Raw genomic sequence first — 20,395 nt, 5'->3', positions numbered from 1 at the left:
CCTTCTGTTGGCTACAGTGAACACAATAAGAGAACTAGCAATCTAAACACCTTTTTCACAGCAGATACTGTGACATATCATAAAGCGGAAAGGTATAAACCCACATTAAAGGAAGCTTATTGTTACACCTGTGCTGTGTCTTCTGGCTCACTGTAATTTGCCTGTTCAACCAGTGTTTGCAGAGATAACGCTGTAGTCACGCACAGGCGATGTGAATATAAGTCCTTATCGCGTTAATGATAAACATTTCACCTGCAGTGAGCACCTGTCGGTGGCATCGAATAACTTGTTCAGCAGCACACTTCTGTGTAACTCAGGTGTAGATAACAAACATTAAGTTCCACAGAAGTACAGGCCTGCTGCCAAAACAATAAACCTGATCCATCTCTATTATCACGTTCCTTTGAAATTGTCATCATACGCCTTCAAGCATTGAAATGCTAGAATATACCAAACATTCCTACTTGAATAGGAATGTTTTCTTCTTAGATCCTTATCAGAATTGTTTATTATTATTATTATTTTTGGCCTTTGCGTGGCTTTATTGATAGACAGTTTCAGAGTAATGACAGGAAACAGGGTGAGAGAGACGGGAGTGACATGCTGCAGCGAGGACAAAGCCTCTGCACATGGGACGCCTGCTCTACCAACTGGACTAATGGGCGCCTCCAGTTTGTCTGACTTTTACTCTCTTTTTGCTGTTTTTGGCCTCAACCAACTCCTGAGGGAGTCCGTCTCTTTAGCTTCTAAAATGCTCCGTTAGATCATCAACAGTAAAGTCGTGGGCCAGAAAGCTGAAACTCACTTTAACCTTTCACATTTTTATTTCATTGTTGTTATAAAAATATTAAATATAGCCACTTTAAATATCTGTTTTTATCCAAGTACTGTTATCAAGTCAGAAAACAAATCACAGTTAACATATTCTTCAGGGAGCAGGGCACTCAATGAAAGAAATCCAGCATTTGTTGTTAAATAGTGACATGGAGAAGTAGAATTAATGTATTACTGCACACTGACGTTAAAGATGTGTTGACTTCCTTTTTTATCAGCCAATTGACCTTCCTAAGAAATTTGAAGGCGCGGGGGAGTGACTTCTCTGTAATCTTAAACTTCCGTGGGCAGAAAGCCAGCTACATCCGATTCCTGTTAAAGGCAAAAGCACCAAAACAATGAGGAAATTGTAGAAATGAGAAAACATTTAACTATGAAGTAAAAGTAGTTGTGTAATCATAACAAAGGCAAGAAACATACATCAGTTTAACTTAAGTTTAATTGTTGCTAAAATTTATAGAAAAAAAGATCTATTTCGTGAAGAACAGTCGCAGTGTGAAAATATTTCCAGTCAATAATTACAGTACAAATATAACAGGATGTTTAAACAACTAACAAATCATCAAGTACCACTTTCCAGTTTCACTGAAAAGATAGGGGAGACATTACATTACAGCAACATGTAATACAGTTATAGTGCGAACTGATTGTTCAAAGTGTGTACAAAAATCAAAACATCTACAAATGTTAAATAGACACTTTACAAAAATCATCCAGATAAGAATTACACATCAGTTACAAAATTATTTTTTAACAATTTTAAGGCATTGCAATAATATGATGAGAATATCTATATGAGTGACTTGCTATGAGGGAATGCATAGAAATTGTGCAGCTTCTACAAATAAACTTTTATCAAAGTTTTCATCAGACAGGAAGACATTTTGGCTGTTAGTTTGCTTTAAAAGTGAAAAACCACTTTAATACAATATGAGATTTCCTGACCAAGGACAGTCGGTGTCCTCAAAGTTAAAACCAAAAGGCCTAAAGTGTGTTTTACCTCTACCAGGAAACTGCTTCAGATACAGTGAATAAACTCAACTCGAGATTTGAGCAACAACAAAATTTGAAACCTTTACACCATGATGAGGTTTCCATCACATTTATATTATTTTATCTGTGTCTCTGTCCAAGAGAATTCATTTTAGATGCTACTAGTGTCATACTTTGCTATATTCATAATTCCCAAACTGTGTACCGTGTGACATTACAGACTGGACGGTAGGAACCTCCTGACCCAAATGATCTATGAGCACAAAAATGACATATTCCAAACTTAAAACACAAGAAAAGATGTTTTGTTTTACGTAAACAAACTCCAGATTTCACTCAAAAATAATTATTTGCGTACTTCAACCATAACAATTAGTGTTATACTGCTCATACAGTACTTTCTCTTTCACTTGTGGAAATCATGAACGCACTCAGTGTCAGCGTTTGGTCCACGTTTCTCAGTAGTGCTAATATTTGTTCCTGCTGGTGTGTTCATACAGTAATCTGTCCACACCAAGAGATGAAGGATGTATTTCTGATTATACAGTTATAGTCAGACTTGGTACCTTAAGTGCTTGACCCAGAATCTCAACCCTGAAATGGTTTGACATACTCAATTAGAAAAATCCAAGAGGAATTTTCTATTTATGCTGCTTCTAACTTTTTTTCTCTCCTTATGATCCAGTTACTGACTTTGAGTGGCAGTGAGTTTTTGTGCAGTGTATTACGTGACTGCAATGGAGTCCTTCAAACTGTGCCGTCGGTGTACATTGTAGCCTGAAGGAAATTCCATGAAATGTAGAGGATGTTTTGTTTCCTCCCTTTCACACGGGTGTGGAAAATCGTTCCCCAACTAACCTCTACAATAAGTCATTAACCTCCCAGGTCCTCATTGTCTGTAGTGTAAAACACTCTGCCTTTTGGCTTACTCCAGAAAGCAGCGAGCCAACACCTCGCCCAGTCCCTGAAATGCTGTTTTAACAGGAGCTCGTCTGGAGGTTGCTCTCAGTGAGGATGGAGGTGATGGTGGAGGGGTCAAAGAGGCTGTCGTCGTCATCTGAGCTGAGGGCTGAGGAATCCAAAACTGGGCGCATTGATGCCTGGGCTTTTCTCCTGTGACACAGAAACATCATTGATATAATCATTATCAAACATTGTCATTAATTCATTTATTTAGATCCCCATTAGCCACTAGCAAGACAGAAACTATTCTTCCTGGTGTCCACCCAAGTAGTCATTATTAACTACTGATACAATGATAGTGATCACTTGCTTTATTCGCAAATGCTGCAAGGTGATCATAGCGTGCCCTCTGCTGGAATATTAGGGAACACCATGCATCTTCCTGTTACTAGTGCGAGCATGTATGGAATTGAATTCCTCATGTGGCACATGAGTAATGTGCTGTTAAAGTTTAATGACACACAGTTTCACACGTGGGTGATTGCAGATTTCTTTTACACACATCACATTGTGAAATACCGCACCTCAGGGAGCCTGTGTGAATCTCTACCAGGTGTCTGTAAGTGTGTGTAACGACAAAAGAATCTGAGTTCATTTGTGAGAACGTCATTTACATGCAGTTTTATTCATTCAGTGACATGGGAAGGAGGAGATGGTGTCTCTGAATCATGTGGCTGTGAGGAAGTGTCTTGCATAAGCTCAGAAAAGCCCATATGCCTTTATTCCACCTGAGCCCTAAGAAGAAGTAGTAACAGCACCAAAAAGACATGTAAAAAGGGTGAGCCTGTGAGGTAATAGGATGGAACAGGGGTGTGGCGTTTTAACAACGTACTGTCACCCACCACAGGGAGATTTAAGGGCAGCTCAGGAGTCAGTAGCGATCTCAAAGAAGAAAAAACAGCAACTTAAAATGTCTGCAAAGTTGCAAGACCATGAGGTCTGGGAGCTCCTTACCCTCTTAACCGAAGACCAGATCAACTGCCATGTAACAGTTTAGAAAGTCCTGCCCGATGCATATGTAAAACGTCACACTAGATGTGGACACTGTTGTTTCACACCCCACACCAATTTTGCTTGTGATACACTGGCACGCTATCTAACACACACTGGGGAGGCATTATTTTTGTTGTTTCATACACTGTATATTTATTCAGTGAGAAACACAATTTGAGAGAAAGAAAAGGAAATGCTTACTTGAGCTCAGTTTCGAGTGCCGTGACTCTGGTCTGCAAGGCGTCTTTGAGCTCCATCTGCTCCTCCATGTCTCTCTGAGCCTTTCTCCTCATCCCATCTATCCTTTCCAGCTCCGTCTCCCCTTCGTCTACCTGCCTCTTCAGAGCTTTCACTCTCAGAGAAAGCTGCAACAAGGGATAAGGTTTCACTGTAGTTTGACTGTATATGTGTTTGATACATGTTCTAATATTGACGTATGTGTATACCTGGTCTCTCTGCTCAGTGTGCGCAATTCTCTCCTCATCCAGCGTCATACTGAGTTCTTTTAGTTTCCTCTCCAGGCGTCTTTGAGATCCCAGCACAGTGTTCTTATCCCTTTAAATATACAAGAGAAAAACAGAGAATGAACATTTCCCACCTCATTACTCTTTCTGTAGCCAGGTATTAAAATCCGGCTTTACTGGACTCTCAGGTGTGTGGATGCAAAACTGAATAATTGTGAAGTAGAGTGACAGTGAAAACGCTTGATGTTCGAGCATAAAACATGGGTTCCATTCCTTAAATGCTAAAATATCCCCTTAGAAGAAGGAGTTAAATCAGTGAAAGAAAGTGATCCTGAATGAATATCTACTGGATAGCAGCATGTTTTCCATCTGTTACCTTTCCTCACTCCGAAGGCGTTCTTCCAGATCTTGGATCTTGTTCTCCAGCTGGGAGACTCCTGCAGAGGAGCGACTCTGGCCCTCCATGTCAGCCACACGACCCCTCAGCTCCTTCAGCTGCAGGACAGACACGGACAGACAGCAGGTCCACAAATAATACATTTGATTCTGTGTAAAAGCTTTGGACTGTATTATGAGTTACAGTGATAAGTACAATGGATGAATGCTTCAGTTACAAATGATCACAAATGTCAGCAAACAGTGTGTGTGTGTGTGTTTGTACGTACATGTCTCTCCATGGCGTTCTTGTCCAGCTCCAGGTCCTGTTTGGAGGATCTCTCCTGCATGAGCTCAGAGCGGAGCTGATCGATCTGGTCTCTGCTCCTGGCCACTCGGTCTGTCATCATCTCCGCACTGCTTCTCTCCTCCTCCAGCTCCAACTCCAAACGCTTCAGCTTGTCCTGACAGAGACGAGATGAGATCGACTGTAGCAGATGCTCAGAGGGGAGACTGTGTGTACTTGATGATGCCGAGTTCGGACATGTGAGCATATAAATACTCTTTGTCTGTAATAACTGAGTGTATGCACATTAAAGGGACAATTCACCCCAACGTTGTTCATTGTAAAGCCCACTAAGGCAATGTAATTGTGATTTTGGGCTATATAAATAAAACATATATTTTGAACCACAAGGTGTGCTGATGCCCATATCTTACCTCCAGGATACGAATCTCCCGGGTTTTCTCATTATAGCTGTTTTTGCTGGCCTCTATCTCTCCCTCAAGATGGCGCAGTCTGTTAGTGAGGAGCTCCTTATCCAGCTGGTGGTTGTCTCTCTCCTCAATTGCAAGCAGAAGCTCCTTCTTCTGTCGTGACATCTAGTTAAATGCATCATCATATTAGAAACAGAAATGTCGGACTGAATGTTCATCATTGTGTGGTTTTGCATGTTATATCACACAGAAACATGAATACAACCGGTCAAGCGTGCGCCATGAATATTATGTGTCAAAACTATTGAAAACACTCAGACCAGACATCATTTTCATAATACAAACAACAACCAGGCCAAGCAAGCCGGTACTCATGCAAGCAAACACTCTAAACAAAAATACACACTTCTTCCTCCAGTCTCTTCAGATTTATGTGACTTCTATCCAGTTCACTCTGAGCGTCGTTTCCGTGACGTTGTGCCTCCTGCATTTCCTTGCGTGTCCTCTCTCTCTGCTCCTCCAGCTGAACCCTGAGAGCCTGTGCTTCCTCTCTTGAGGACACGGTCAGAGACTCATACTGACAGAGGAGACCGGGGGGGGACGGGGAGAAAAAGAGTGTGATTTTTTAAATTTCATTTTGTGCTGTGAATCCTCTAGAGAGCAGTCGGAGACTTTAAGCTGCAGAGACTTTCACTTGTTTGTTAAAGTATGGACAGGATGTCTCCCTCCTACCTCCTTGTTGAGTTTCTCCAGAGCTCTCTCCTGCTGTCGTTTGGTCTCTTCCAGCTGGTTGATGGCCTGTTTGAGCGTCTCCTTCTCTTTCTCTGTATCCTCCAGACGCTGGCTACAACCACGATGCTCCTGGCTCAGTCTGGAAGCTTTTCGCTTGGCCTCATCTAGCTCAGATCTCAGCCCTCTCACCTCAGTGTGGAGGGCGAGCTCTGCCTCGGAGCTCTCTGTGGCGTTGTTCTGCAGCTGAGCCTGAGGAAACCACAGAGGAGGCCCAGTTATGTTTAAATATGTCTACGGTTTGAATGGATTTCATGCCTCGATGTGGTGTGGGAGAGGATTTTACTCGCCTCTAACCGTGAGAGTTTCTCTTTAAGACGTGTGTTGGCCTCCTCCTGCTCCTGCTGGGCATCTTGGAGTGATTCAACGTCAATCTGAGCTCTACTGAGATGTGTTTTACTGGTATCCAGTTCCTCCTCAGCTAATGAGAGTTTCTCTTTGAGCTGGCTAGCTTCACTACGGGTCTCATCAAGCTTCTGCTCCAGCTCTGAGACAATGGCTGGGTTTGGAAGCTATAGGCAGGGAGACAAGTCAATTATGTTGACGAAAAAAGACAAAGAGCGATGATAGAGATTATAAATGAGAATATATAACCAGGTAATTTCTGTCATTTACACTGTTTTAACCTCACTAAGATCTAAATATTCTAGGGGTGTAACAATACACAAAAATCACGGTTCGATACGTACCTCGGTTTTGAGGTCACGGTTCGGTTCATTTTCGGTACAGTGCGGGAACAAAATGCAAAACATAAATTTGCTTGTTGTTTATTCGGAACTTTTGTAAACCAACAATTTATTGTAACATTATACAAAATATGAAAATAAAATTAAAAAAATAGAATACTGTTGTAAAGTGCTGCCTGGTAATAAGTTAAATAAATAATTTTCACTGTCTCCTTAAGTCCCTCTGCCAGGTTTGCACTGGTGTGTTGTTCATACGGGCTGAGTTGCTAGAGAGAGGCTGCTTGATTGCCAGAGTCAGCTGCATTTGCACTCAGGTCATTTTTTTTTCTTGTAGCAGTGATATTCACACTTGGGTGGTGCCGTTTCAAGTGCCGCGGCACAACGCAGAAATTCAGCCGAATTTAGCGCAGAGCAGACAGGAAGAGCAGACACGAAACAACAACAATACATCCGGTTGATTTTCAAAATAAAACACTCCGTGTTGATACAAGCACAAAAACCTCAAAAAAGAGACAAATACGCGCTCTTCTTCTAATCCTTCAGTCGGAAACACTTCGTGTTATGTTTATAACACGTATAACTGCAGTCGTGTGTGATTATGTAATTATCACGGGAATTGTTTCGGTTTCGTTTCTCCAGCTGTTCGGCCGAACTGCGCCGTGCCCGACTCGTCTTTCTCCGTTGCAATATGTAACCAGGAAGCCGAAGTGTTCCCAAGCAGGAGACTTAAGCGACAAGGGAGGGTCTTCAAGCTCTGGTTTCGCGCTAGCGTTAGCCATGATGTAAACGGGCTGCACGTGTAGCTGCAGGCAGAAAATAAACACACGCAACTTCTGCTGTGGAAACTCACCCGTGCACAGCCCTGTACCGAACCGAACGTCCTGTACCGAAACAATTCAATACGAATACATGTATTGTTACACCCCTAAAATATTCCCTTCAGGTTGTTTGAACCCCTCATTGTAAGATTTAACTAACCCGTTTGTTTTTCTCCTGTGCCCTGGCAACATCCTCTTTGGCCCTCTGCAACTGCTCCTTTAGCCTGTCGATCTCATACTTCAGCTCTGCCTCCTGGGCCTGGTGAGATTTCTTTATGGAGATGACCTCCATGACCTTCTTGTCGTACTCCGTCCTCTGCTTCTCCACCTCGGACTTGGCCTTCTGGAGATCAGCACTGTATCGCTGAACTTCCTAAACAGAAATACGAAAAATTTGATGGTTAAACTGCTTCATTTTTCATTGAACAGGTCAGGTTATTCACCTGTGCATTGGTGGTCACTTAGGGTTGAGTGTATGTTTACTGCACCTGGTTGAGAGACTGAGCGTGGCTCGGGTCTGGTATCTGTTGTTTCATGGTGCTCACTTTCTCCTGGAGCTCCTTTAGTTCCTCCTCAAATTCCTCTTTATCCAGACGGGCTTGCATAAGTCTAAGAAAAAAGGATCAAATACGGCTGTTCAAAAAATGCAACACATTAAGTATTGTTTAATTATCTGATCAGAAGCAGCTGGACTGCATGGATGAGTTTAATTGACTTTGATGAGCCAGTAAATCATTATTTAATCTTCGAACAACAGGAAATAAATCAGCATTCCCCTGTTACCACAGTCAGACAGTCTACAACACGTTTTTTGCTAAACACAGAAATCTAGGATCATCCACACCACTCCTCTGTATCTTTATAGTTTCTGCTCACATACAGTGTTAAACTGCATGGACACAATGAGAAAGAGAACAACCTAATGTAAATATGTCATGTACTGAAGCTACAGACTGTGACTGGTGTTTAGCATCATTTCTGCTCAACTAAAGTACTAAAAATGGCCAAAATTGACATCGCACCCACGTACTTGACAGTATTTGAATTTGGATCACCTAATTACTGTACACAGACATGAATTAGGAGTGTAAGTGTGGATGACCAAACTACAGCCAGACAGTTGTTAGCACAGCTAGCCACATCTACAGGACTGCACATCTAAACACAGATGGTGTTCAATCAGTGACTCTCACGGTGTTTCAGGGCTGCTGGGTGGCTCTCTGACAGAGAGCAGGTGAAACAGGTGGAATGAAAAAGAAGAGATGGACACACATTAGTAGTACAGTAGGTGCAAAGAGAAACCATGAGAAGATGGTGACAAAATCAATGTCAAAGTAAGTAATGGAAATCCCAAATCCAGGTAGGTAATAATGAATACACCAAAACAACAGGCATAAGTCTCTCTACTCTTGTGAACAGTGTAATGTATCAGAATGGACTCACTCTTGTTTAGTTGTTCGAAGTTCGTCTCTGGTGGCATGAAACTGCTCCATCCAGTGGCTGCTCTCGTCTCTACAGTCTTCAAGCTGCTGTTGCAGGGAGCGAACGGATGCGTTTACACGCAACCGCTCAGCCTCGATCCCTGCGTGAGACTGAAACAGGAGACAGAAAAAATGAGAGCCTGTTTGATTATATCTCCACCATTTCATAGACATAAATACATGTGTGGACAGATTCTGCACTGTTTTATTTGAAGAGATACAGTTTAAAATGTTATTTCTTTCCAATATTCCAAATAAACAATTGCAGAGGAAATGTTACTACATATTGCACCGAGGCTGAGTGTGCTCAGTGCACCTGTTCATGCAGCTTTTCCTCTGCAGACACTCCTGTGCTCTTGTCCTCAGGCTTTCATCAGGGGAGTTTTAGTTTTCATAACAGTACTCAGAACGGTAGTACACATGAAATCCCTCTCTTTAAATGTTTATGTACGAAACAGGGCTGAAAAAATAATTGAAATATTGTTGAAATCACAGTTTGTCAAGTGCACTATTTAAATTGCAATATTCTGAAATGTATTTAATCATAAACATCCGTGCATGCAGTCAAAACATCCTCGAGTGAGAAATGGATGACTCTTTCTTCTCTCTCTGAATAAATCTACAAAAAGCTAACAAACAGATATTGTCACTGCAAAGGAAACAATTGACATGCACATAGAGGTGGATTCTCAGGGTCTGGGGTCTGTTGTTGAGGGATTGGTTTTCTCATTTTGTCAAATGTAAGTGATGAATGTCTCCATACTGTGTTTGTTCACACACCTGAGACACCTGCTCCATGCTGCTGCGGAGCTTCTCCATGTCAACACTGTACTGTTCCCGTAGCACCTCGATCTCCTTGTCGTGGCTGGCCACCTCCTCCTTCAGAGCTCCTTTGAGGGCCGTTAGCTCCCTCTCTCTCTGCCTGAGTGTGTCCTCCAGCTTCTGTTTCTGCTGGCAGACTTCCATCAGCTGAGCCTGACAAGACATCAGGTCCTGCAGACACAGGGAAGATACAGTACTAACTTGGTACTTTTGATCTCTTATCCTACCATTTGTATTGCTCATTTGCAAAAATGCTTACTGGTGAGGCAACTTAGTTTAAATATGAGTCTCAGCTGGTTTAAAAAAACCTCCAATAGAGGAGGAGAGATAGTTCCTCCCTTTATATCTGTGTGGTTGTGTTTGTGCAAGCATGTTTCTCTGATACCGTCTTGTTGCCGTTCTCTCTTCTCAGTTCATCCTGAAACTCAGCCAGCTGGTCCTCCATTTCTCTGACCCGTGCCTCTGCGTTCTCCCTGTCCATACGCAGCTGAGTCAGCCTGCGAGGAAAAGGGGACACACACATGTACACACACACATAACTGAATGATTTGAATTCAAATGGCGATGGCACACTTGTTTGTCTTGTGAATAAGTTACAGTAAGTGCTTGTTTTGTGAAATTGTGAGGAGCGTGTGCTTGAAAACAAAGTGGGCTTGTCTCACTACTGACCACCAACACTAACAGATAATGGTACCATGCCCCTTCCTGCTTTTCCTCTGTCTGTGTGTGTGTGTGTGTGTGTGTGTGTGTGCGTGCGTGTGCGTGTGTGTGTGTGTGTGTGTAAGCTCTTGTGTCCTCACTCTGATTGTGTTTCATTTAATTCTTTCTTCTTCCGGTCCAGCATCTCCCGGAGCTGCAGATTTTCATCCAGACAGGACTCCAGCTCAGCTTTCAGAGCGGGATCAGAATTGCTAACAGAGTCCTACACACAAGCAGACATGATGAATAAATGAGAGCGGTGAAACATTAGACATCAGGTAGCTCTGGTGGCATAAACAATGGGCTTTTAGGAAATGTTTAAGTGGGCTTGCATTTGCCCAACGATCGATATGCATAAGGGATTAAGTTCTTAGGAGCTATTAGAGATTAAGACCTGCCCACCTTCCTTAAGACAACATATAATGAGTCATTATTGAAGTTAGATTACCATGTGTGTGTGTGTGCACCTTTGACTAACCCAGAGGGCTTTAAGGATTAATCTGAGGATTAATCTGAAGCACACTCCAGCCCTCCTGGTCAGATTAGTTAAAAGACATAAAAACTCTTGAGGACAGTCTCCTGCTCTCTAGCAACCAACAGCAATTTCCTTCACTTGATAGCTGGTGCTCTCATTTCAAGGAGACTTTGGATGAGTGTTTATGTGTGGCTCTGGATGTGCGCCATGTAATTAGAGCTGATTTAAAGTGGCAGGTTACTCTCTGAATGTTAACATCGTCTGGTGGCAGCCAGTTCCAATCAGCCAAGTGAATTTAAGGAAGTTATATGGGTCATCCAAGGATACCACAGTAACAACCCAAACTCTAGCTCATATTCTCTACATGCCTTTTACCTTATGTTGGGCAATAAAAGACAACACTTAATCAGTGGGATTTTGAGGCTTCAAATGAGGGCACACTTTGGAATAACCTGCAAGTAAGAGAAAGTACACGATGGGCCTTTTTATTCTATTAAAAAATAAAACTACATCTTATCCACTAGAGAAAAAAGTATTGTGAATTAAACATAAACTCTCTCCAAGTGTCTTTGCCCTCACATTTGTATTTCTGCTTTGCTTACCCTTCTTTCCTCCTGCAGGGCAGTTTGTAGTTCAGCCATCTTTCTTTCAAGCTCTCGTTTTTCTCTCATCCAATCTTCCTGAGGTCTGTCTTTGGGCTGTTGCAGAAAAATGTATATGGGAACATACATGTAAGCAATATGCTCATGCTATTTATTGACTTGACATATGAACCAGTGCAGGCAGAACCACTTCAATATTTTCAAAAAGTACTAACCTTTAGATTCTGAATTTTTTGAAAGATAACCTTGACTTTATGCTTGATGACAACATCGCTCTCATTGGTCCTTAGGGAAGAAAAACGTATGATTATAATCATACATTAAGATTGCATTATGACAGCTAAATAAAGATTTTTATGTGTTAATCTAGAAGAACACGTAGCTCCATACCCTTGTCTCAGGATGTTGTATATAGTCTGCATGACCTGCTCCTCCTCACTGCTCATCTCTGCACTCGGACCCTGGTCCAGCAAAAGGTCAGGAGTCACCTTGAGACATAGATCAGAAAACTACTCTTGCAATGTTGCATGCTATGTGGTGTTTGTAGCTCACTGAAAGTCAGCTGTAACGCCGAGCCAGAAAACATTTTATTCTTACTTGTGCCTCAGTCAGACTGGTCTGTGGCGTCTCCACAGTGGTGTACCTCCCAGGTGAAGTCCACTGATTAGAAGAGTGTCCAGGAACGTTGGTGACAGCACCCTGGCTGCGTCCCAAGCTGCTGTGAGTTGAGGACGGAGGTGAGGTGTAGGGGTTGGGGGTAAGGAGAGGAGATGTAGCTCTGGGGTCTTGTGGTGCAGGAGGGAGTCCTCTCTGTTGGCCCCCACCATCAAACCTGTTTATTAGTCTGTTGACAGGAGTCTGTCTTTGATTAGAGTGATGCTCATTTGTTCGTTGAGGTGGATCAGGATAGGACTGACTGCTCCTCACTGACCCGTTCAGTCCCGCTTTGTGAGAACCATCCCACATATTCCTGACCTGCTCTCTCTCCGCCCGTACCCCAATTCCTGCATCCAAATTCCCATAACTACCAGACTTCCCATCCCCTGGTGGCCTAGACAGCTGAAAATCCTCATTGCCTGCCCCTCCCTCCCCATCCCTGTCCAGCAGTGAGCCTTGGGACTGCGCCCGGCGTAGTGCGCCTCCCTGCCCTCCTCCAACATCTGCCCCCTGTGTCCCTGGTTCTGCTTTCTCTCTCCTCCGGGGAAGGCTACTGTAACCAGAGGGGTGACTGGTCCTGAGCTGGACCCCATATGAGTCTCCCTTCTCCCCATCCTTCAGGACCACATATGGCTGACCAGCAATACCCTGCACCCTGACCGCCACACCGTATTTGGAGGTAGAATGAGTCTTGGTCTTGGGCTGGGGCCCAGGCTGCCCCCCGCCAGTGTCGCAGAGGTCATTGATGAAGCGGATCTGGACACCGTAGTCCACTGGGGTCTTCCGACCTGAAGATGGTGCGCTCATGCTGGGAACACAGCAGAGAGCAGGTTAAAAGAAGCAGGAAGCAAAGATGTAGTTCGATTTTATCTAGATTTCTGCACCCAATCAACAGGTTACATATTTGCTGTAGTCTAGATTTTTTTTATAGCCTGGCCTAGCCCAGACAAATCTGTGGATTCATTTCCCTCTGTCCTGGTTTGTGTTGGGCTAATCACAAAGTTCATGCAATATGAGTCATGTTTGATACAATGCTTGAAAACGGAACAAGCACCACCCAAACTTGCATGTTTCTTTCAGTGCTACTTCACACGTTTTGTTGCTCTGATTAGTTGTGGGGCAGGTTTCATCGCTCCTCTTGGTTATAGGTCTATCCAATTGCATCCAGAGACATTTTGGATTGCAGCCACTATTAATGCCCCTTGGAAATTGAAATTTAACTTGGAGCCTGAGACTAATATACATCTACTAACACACGATGCTAAATAACAAACCCCAATGAGGTTTGGTGTTTTGCACAAGAAAACTTCAACTACGATACAGCTGCCCGTAATACGCTGTGGTTCAAGCTCTGACATAACAGAAGCAAATTGAGCTACAACTAGCAGTTATTCTTGGGGCTGCATTAACAATTACTCATATTATTTACATCATTATTTTTTACAATGATATTACAGCAAGAAAATAAATCTTGCACTGGTCATTTTCACACTAAAACAACAAAAAGGGGTTGTATTCTGTATTCAGGGTTTGACTGAGATATGTGTCAAGATGTTCCTGTACACCTCACACACAAAAATGACTGAGAAAACCCACAATTAGGAGGTGGACAAAGAAATTGTCTAGCCCAATACGCTGCAGGATATTAGCTGATTGCAGATATGTTGGTATCTGTGTATATTTCAGCCATGAATAAGCTGCACGATTATTAAAATATAATCGAAATTGTGCAATATCGAAATTGCAAGAAGTTACAATTTTTTTGATAAAGCTAAAGCATTATGATGAAGTAATGTGGTGCTGCAGAGATGCTCCGACCTACAAATCTTTTTCTCCAGATGTAAGGAAACAGGTTTGTTTAGTACAGAGTTGGATCCCAATAAATGTCACATCACCATGATTTTAATCGTTTTCATGAAGATGAAAATTATGATGCAAAAATGATGATTCCCACTAATCTTGAATTATATCCCCAATCGCAACATCCGTCAAAATCATCACGATATGATTAGTTTTATTCATCATGCAGCACTAGCCGAGAAGTGTTTAAAGACTGCACTACTGAAATGCCAAACTAGGTTTGGGATAACTCAAACAGTGTCACCATTACATAGTTTGTCCACCAAGCAACACTGACAAGTTTATTTTTACACTGAAAAATGTCCCCCTTTGTTTGTATCTTGATCACAATTCATAAAAAAAAACTATTGTGTCTACTCTGTACCAACCTTGTTTTGTGTCTATATATTGTTATCAGATTTGATAACTGATATCAGTATCTGCCCAGTAAATCAAGTATCGGTCAGGCTATACTCACAATAGCAGATTCAGGGAAGCATAGAAAAAAAAAACTTCTACAGTACAATCAACAGCCAGGTTAACATACCACAGCTCTGCCCTAGAATTAGAAAGTCAAAGAAAACCTACACATTCATTAGCGCGCAACCCTGAGATGTCAAAACCTTGTTAGACAAACGCAGAGGTGCAGCCTTGCTTTGAACAAACACAGACACACACACAGATTTATAGGCAGCAACACTTAGTTTCTGTCTCTTTACTGCTTGTGTGGACTTTGACCTCACTGCACTCCATTAGTCATTAACCTGAAAGCACACACCCACATATCACTTTCCCCTTGTGAGGATCGGCTAAGCCTTTCCCAACTTTTGGAAGTTTTCCCAGCCAAATACTTAACCTATTTCCCCTCAACAAAACTTTGACAGCTTTAATACAGACAGGTACCATAGCAACTAGTCAGGAAGCTTTCATTTTTTTACAGCAATTTCTCCACTTTTTTTTCTTGACCCCTAATCCTCCCTTTTTCTATACTCACATAACCCTTGATGAGTATTTCTGAAACTACATCTAGTCCGTTTCAACTGATCTATTGTATGTCAAGGTTTAGTTATAAGTCACTGCCATCTTTATTAAGCACTGGCAATAATCTAAACCACTGAACTGAAAATTTCTGGTATTACGTCGACTGACTGATCAAACCTTTTGTTAGGTCACATTGTGAGATCACATTCCCACGTCATTACACTGTTACGGTTCATTAACTAACCTTCGAAACCTATTGCAACACTCCCTCCTGACCTCCGCACCTTTTACTTCCTCTCCACAGCTTTCTGAGGTGAGAGACAGAAAGTGGGCTTGGAGAGTGAAAGGGAGGGTGAAGTGAGAAAGAAAGAGAGAAGGAAAAACACTCGCCCTCTCTTCTCTTATCAGTGCCTTGTGTGATAAAACCCAAAGTCGAGCTGGTCCTGTGCACAATCTTCCCTCCCCCATACACACAAAGGGACTGACTCCAGAAGTAACCATCAAATAGAGAACTCTGTTTTGCCCTGACACATGCACCCATACATTATTGAACGCCTACACACATTTTTACATTTCCATACAGATTTTGGAGTCTTCGTGACGCACCCCGCAACAAGCCAAGCCAAAATGAACCAGAATGAATATTCTTAAATGTGCTTTCTGTAAAGGTCAATACTTTCACTTTGAAGCAAGAATAGGTGAATAAAAATGTCTGTGCTGGCAGTGAGCGAAGCACCACGACATGAACGACCTTCTGAGGACATCTGTGTGCTTGTGGTGCGTATGCATCGTCCGTAGACGGACCTGCTCATCAGACGTGCTCAGTTAGTCGATTTTTTATCCACCCTTTGGGAACCACAGAGGAAGCACCATGTCACAACGCATCTGTGCAGTCGAGCATGAAGTCTGCAGCCCACTGCCGTCACTGCAAGGTCAAGCAAACATGTCATGCACTGACAAACGTGCCGCAGACACGCTATATGAAAAACGAAGAAGACAATGCCCGTCTGAACCTGTAGCGTTTAAGTTTGCCAAAGATAGGTAACTGTAAGGTAGTTACAGCACTTTTCTTAATGTCTGATGATCTGCATCTTTGGTTTAATTTTTCTAAGCCACTGAGGGAAAACGCAGGCCCAACTCCAAAGAGGGACAGGGGCGAGGGGGAACCCATCCTATTGTCCAGTCGATGTAGGGCGGAAAATGAGGGCAGCAATTCTGAGAATGTCGAAAGCATCCCCACGCTTGTTCATTCCCTCCCTCCCAATGTCAATCTCATTAGTTTATCTCAACCCTGATATATTTTGTCCACACACAACCTCCCCAAAGCTCATTTCTTTTCACACCTCTCTAAAATAAACATCCTATCCTATACTAAAAGGAGGATATCAAACAAGTTCTTCTGCAAATCCATTTGGTTATACAGCGCCTGTGTTGTGATATCGACCTGTCAGTCGCAGCTGATGTTATTGTTTTTGTATTTGAAAGAACCATCGTGTCTAACTGTATGCTTCTGAGCTGAAACATTATTTTAATAATCAATAAGTGATTAAATGGTTAGTTGGCTATATCACTCTATTGGATATTTCAGAAAATCATTAGTTTCAGCCCTAATTAGCCTTTTAGAAGGCTTTCAAGATCCTGTATCATCAAATGGGTTTGTCTTTAACAACAGACCTGCTTTCTCAGGCTTGCTTGCCCAGCTAAGAGTGTCATCTGGTGCTTTTTGGATTCTGTTGCCAGTCATGTTAGCCTGCAGTTATGCTGACGGGCTCTCTGCCTCTGGCCTCAAATTGAATATCGCCGAGTAAATTGAATCGGGGCTGCTTCCCTGTTAAGATCTGAGATGGAATGGAAAATATAATTAGGAGATTAGAGCGGGTGTGGAGAGAAATGAAACAACAGCAGTGTGGAGTCATGAAACTGCCACTGCTGACTCATACAGATGCTGCAGTTCATGTGATGATCACATCATCTTGGGCCTAAAACTGATACGGCTGAAGAGAGAAGATAAAGCTGAAGGTTATCCGAGTCAAAACTTATTCTAAGAGATTACAACATTGCTTTTAATACAGCGTGAGAGTTGTGTGGTCTCTGTCTGTCTTTTACTGTATTTTTATATTTCTCAGTGTTTTATCTGATGTTATGGTTTTATTGCCTTTTATATGCTTTTAATTTATTGTATTTTAACTTTAACTTTCTTTATTTTACTGTTTTGTATTTGTTGTGCAGCACTTTGGTAACCTTGTTGTTTTTAAAATGTGCTATACAAATAAAGTCGATTGGATTGGATTGGATATAACAACTTGGATGACAACTAAAAAAACAAGGCCCATTCTGTGTGAGCTGTATTTAATTTATTTTGCAAATGTACCCATCCTACATACTGACTTGTATGTGATAGTAATAGTATACTGTCTTTTTCAGTATATGGACTATATCAAAATGTATTTTAAGTGGTTGGCTGTCATTTTCAATTGATTGATTATTAATTTAGTCTATAAAAAGGTCAGAGAGCAAAAGAGCATTTATATTTTTCTTTTTAATTTAATTAAATACCAAAATTGGTTAATTCAATTTTGTTTCTCCAATGTAATGCCAATTTAATCAAATAATTGACTAACTGTTTCAGCTAGTTTACAGCATCCTATAAAGCCAATGGGGACGTGCTGTAAAACTGTAGTTTGCCCCATTTCTTCCAGATGAATCATTAAGTTTTACTGGCATAACCTAGACGATAGACACATGGAGGTGTAAGTAACAGCGAACAGCAGCTCTCACTGTCTGCGTCCTTAAAGGACAAGCAGCCACTCGGTCCTCTGGGTATTCTCTCCCTCTCCATTACATTCTTCACATAAAACTAGGCCCTCTTCTTCCTCACTCCAGACCTGTCACTGCTCCTCTTTCACACTCAAACAAACAGCCATTTATTCCTCTTTTCAAATCCAAAGAAGGTCATTGGCATAACAAAGGGAGACTTCAGTGTTACCAAATAGTACACAATTGACACCATATTAGGAGCACATAAATACGCCCCTCCCTTTCCCCACATTCCAGACACTTGTTTCTCTGTCCTCCTCACTTACACCGGCTGAGAGTGGATCTGTGTGTACGTGAGTGAGAGAGATTGATTAATGGGATTTTATCTGCACACTTGAGTATTTCTACCTGTAACATTGGACTTACCTTTATCACTCTATTCAAAATTATGAATCTCTAGCAGGTTAAACTCTGTTTTCGAATGAAACTGTGTCAGCATGGTCAGTGCTATCATTACTGAACTTTACAACTATAATCTGCACTTCTTTCTTGCTTGCATCGTCAGTTTCATCTGACGCATGCTTTAAAAAGGTGTGCGATGTAGTTTTGGGGGACAAATTTTAATCAGAAGAGAAAGATCTTCATTGACTGATTTATTTTATGCCTACACAACCTAAACAAACTCTCTTTGTTTTCATGACTGAATAAACTAAATAAACAAACTCTCTTTGTTTCCATGATTGAATAAACTGAATAAACAAACTGACCATAAAGGACAACACAGTTTCATACTGTTTAACATTGTTTATATGTGGCGGACCCTGCCACCTTTCTAGCTCCAAACACTGTTCTGCGGACCTTGATTTCCTCTGAGAACAGCTTGTTTATTCAGTTATGTAAAAAATAAACATTTCTGAGTTTGTATTATTACCTCATTAGTATTTTAAACATATAAATTCTGAGTTTGAATTCCTTCTCCAAAACTGCACCGTGCCCCTTTAATCTTAAAGAGCATCTCTGCATTATAGATCTGCTGTTTAACATTTCCTCGAAAGTTTGCAGCAGGTTCATGTCAAGTTATTTTATCATTACGTTGCATAGATTCAAGGCCCTGAAGCATTTTAAATGTGGTAACATGAAGCCCTGGAGTCTTTAACATTGTCTCAGAGGTCTTGATATTGTTTGTTTGTCAGTGCACAGTTTTCCAGTGACAAATCCTTTGGGAGCACAGGGCTGAGACACAGCTCATGACCTGATATCATACCTGTTTCGGTGTCAAACAGCTTTTAAATACCACTTTCGTCACATGAAGGAATTTGAGAGTACTTGTACTTTAAACACAGACATCTCTGACGTGTATTTCACGGTACATTAGCAGACAAATTCAAAAGTTACTCAGGAGTAACGTCAACGTTTAGTTAGCTGTCCCATCAATTTAACGTTAGCTACCAAGCTAAACATGCTAAATGAAAACCCCCCCAGTGACACAACTCTGTGAGAAATGATTACACAACCAACTTAACCGAATAAATCATCGCCACATACCGTCATTAACTTCCCACAAGTAGTGTAACTGTTAGCGGTCTGACAGGTCGTGTCTGTCTGGTTTAGCTGTCTGGCTATATGAAGTCAGAAACCAGGCGTTAAAGTTACCTCTGTCTCTGAAGTTGTTCCTCTGCTCCTCGCTGACACCTCGACTTCCTCAAAACGATGACGATTCAAGTATTTTCACAGGTATTCAGCAAAGTCCGCACAGAAAAAGTAAGTGGGGAAAAACAACTCCTACGCAAATTGAGACAGCAACAAGTTCATTATGCGGCGACTGCAACCTGTTACCTTTGTCGGGGATGTAACCGTCCCGCCCAGCCTCTCCGGAGGAAGCGCTGTGATTGGACCGGAGAGCTAGATAGAGGCGGGGCTAAAGATATCGGCTACGTTCGCTATTGGTGACATCCCTACGTCACTCATTCATTGTTGAGGGCTACTTTATGACATCTTCGCTGAGAAACGGGGTCCTGCATGTTTACTCCAAATGAAACAGCCTAGAAGACTGCAGGTGAGGGACATGTAGACAAGATTTTTCAGGACATGTGATGGAGCAAGGTGCATGCACAGACTGGTGCCTCATTATTGTTTGTTTCTCCAATTCGCCAGTAGATGGCGCAACTATCTACCTGCTGGTAGTTCAGCAGCATCTCCCAGGGCCCCTAACATTAAAGCTCCAACCCTCTGCTGCAAGTGCATGACCTCCAGTCACATGAAGCAGCTATTTTAATGTTGTTTTACAGTTATTTTATTTAGGTGGGTGTTTAGTTGTTTTGAGATGCCATTTAGGATGAAATAAGATAAGACTTTATTAATCCCTCAATTGGGAAATCCACAGTTTGAGAGTCATGGAAGAGAGAAGAGAGAGATCTTCACTGACTGATTTTTTTTATGCCTAAACACAC

The 20,395-nt window shown here is 41.9% G+C and overlaps 1 protein-coding gene across 4 annotated transcripts; it reads right to left on the bottom strand.

Moving 5' to 3' along the window:
- Window positions 1-1,255: 1,255 nt before the first annotated feature.
- Window positions 1,256-19,796, bottom strand: cgna (cingulin a). 4 transcript variants are annotated; one of them, XM_084357277.1, is made up of 21 exons: window positions 19,599-19,796; window positions 12,309-13,176; window positions 12,102-12,199; window positions 11,927-11,996; window positions 11,712-11,807; window positions 10,736-10,857; window positions 10,321-10,432; window positions 9,894-10,106; window positions 9,076-9,224; window positions 8,826-8,852; window positions 8,121-8,241; window positions 7,793-8,005; window positions 6,419-6,640; window positions 6,072-6,320; window positions 5,746-5,916; window positions 5,343-5,504; window positions 4,913-5,086; window positions 4,624-4,742; window positions 4,230-4,338; window positions 3,985-4,148; window positions 1,256-2,940 (listed from the first exon to the last, which is right to left on the bottom strand). In XM_084357277.1, exons 2-21 carry the CDS (start codon window positions 13,173-13,175, stop codon window positions 2,805-2,807), a joined length of 3,594 nt encoding a protein of 1,197 aa, XP_084213403.1. In that variant the 5' UTR covers window position 13,176; window positions 19,599-19,796; the 3' UTR covers window positions 1,256-2,804. The 4 variants fall into 4 exon arrangements, with proteins under 4 accessions (XP_084213403.1, XP_084213406.1, XP_084213404.1 ...); XM_084357280.1 differs by having other exon boundaries at window positions 12,102-12,172; XM_084357278.1 differs by lacking the exon at window positions 19,599-19,796 and adding an exon at window positions 15,433-15,511.
- Window positions 19,797-20,395: the final 599 nt, after the last annotated feature.

The sequence above is a fragment of the Pagrus pagrus genome, assembly GCF_965226575.1.
Source record: "Pagrus pagrus genome assembly, chromosome: 7".
Lineage (NCBI taxonomy): Eukaryota > Metazoa > Chordata > Actinopteri > Spariformes > Sparidae > Pagrus > Pagrus pagrus.
This window is presented reverse-complemented; position numbering and strand designations above follow the sequence as displayed.

Excerpts from the sequence above, each read along its gene's own strand:
- cgna (XM_084357277.1), bottom strand. The coding sequence starts at position 13,175 with ATGAGCGCACCATCTTCAGGTCGGAAGACCCCAGTGGACTACGGTGTC. Across the intron at positions 6,321-6,418 it reads AGAAACTCTCACGGTTAGAG|GCTCAGCTGCAGAACAACGC; the intron begins GCGAGTAAAATC and ends TGGTTTCCTCAG. Across the intron at positions 2,941-3,984 it reads GCACTCGAAACTGAGCTCAA|GAGAAAAGCCCAGGCATCAA; the intron begins GTAAGCATTTCC and ends TCTGTGTCACAG.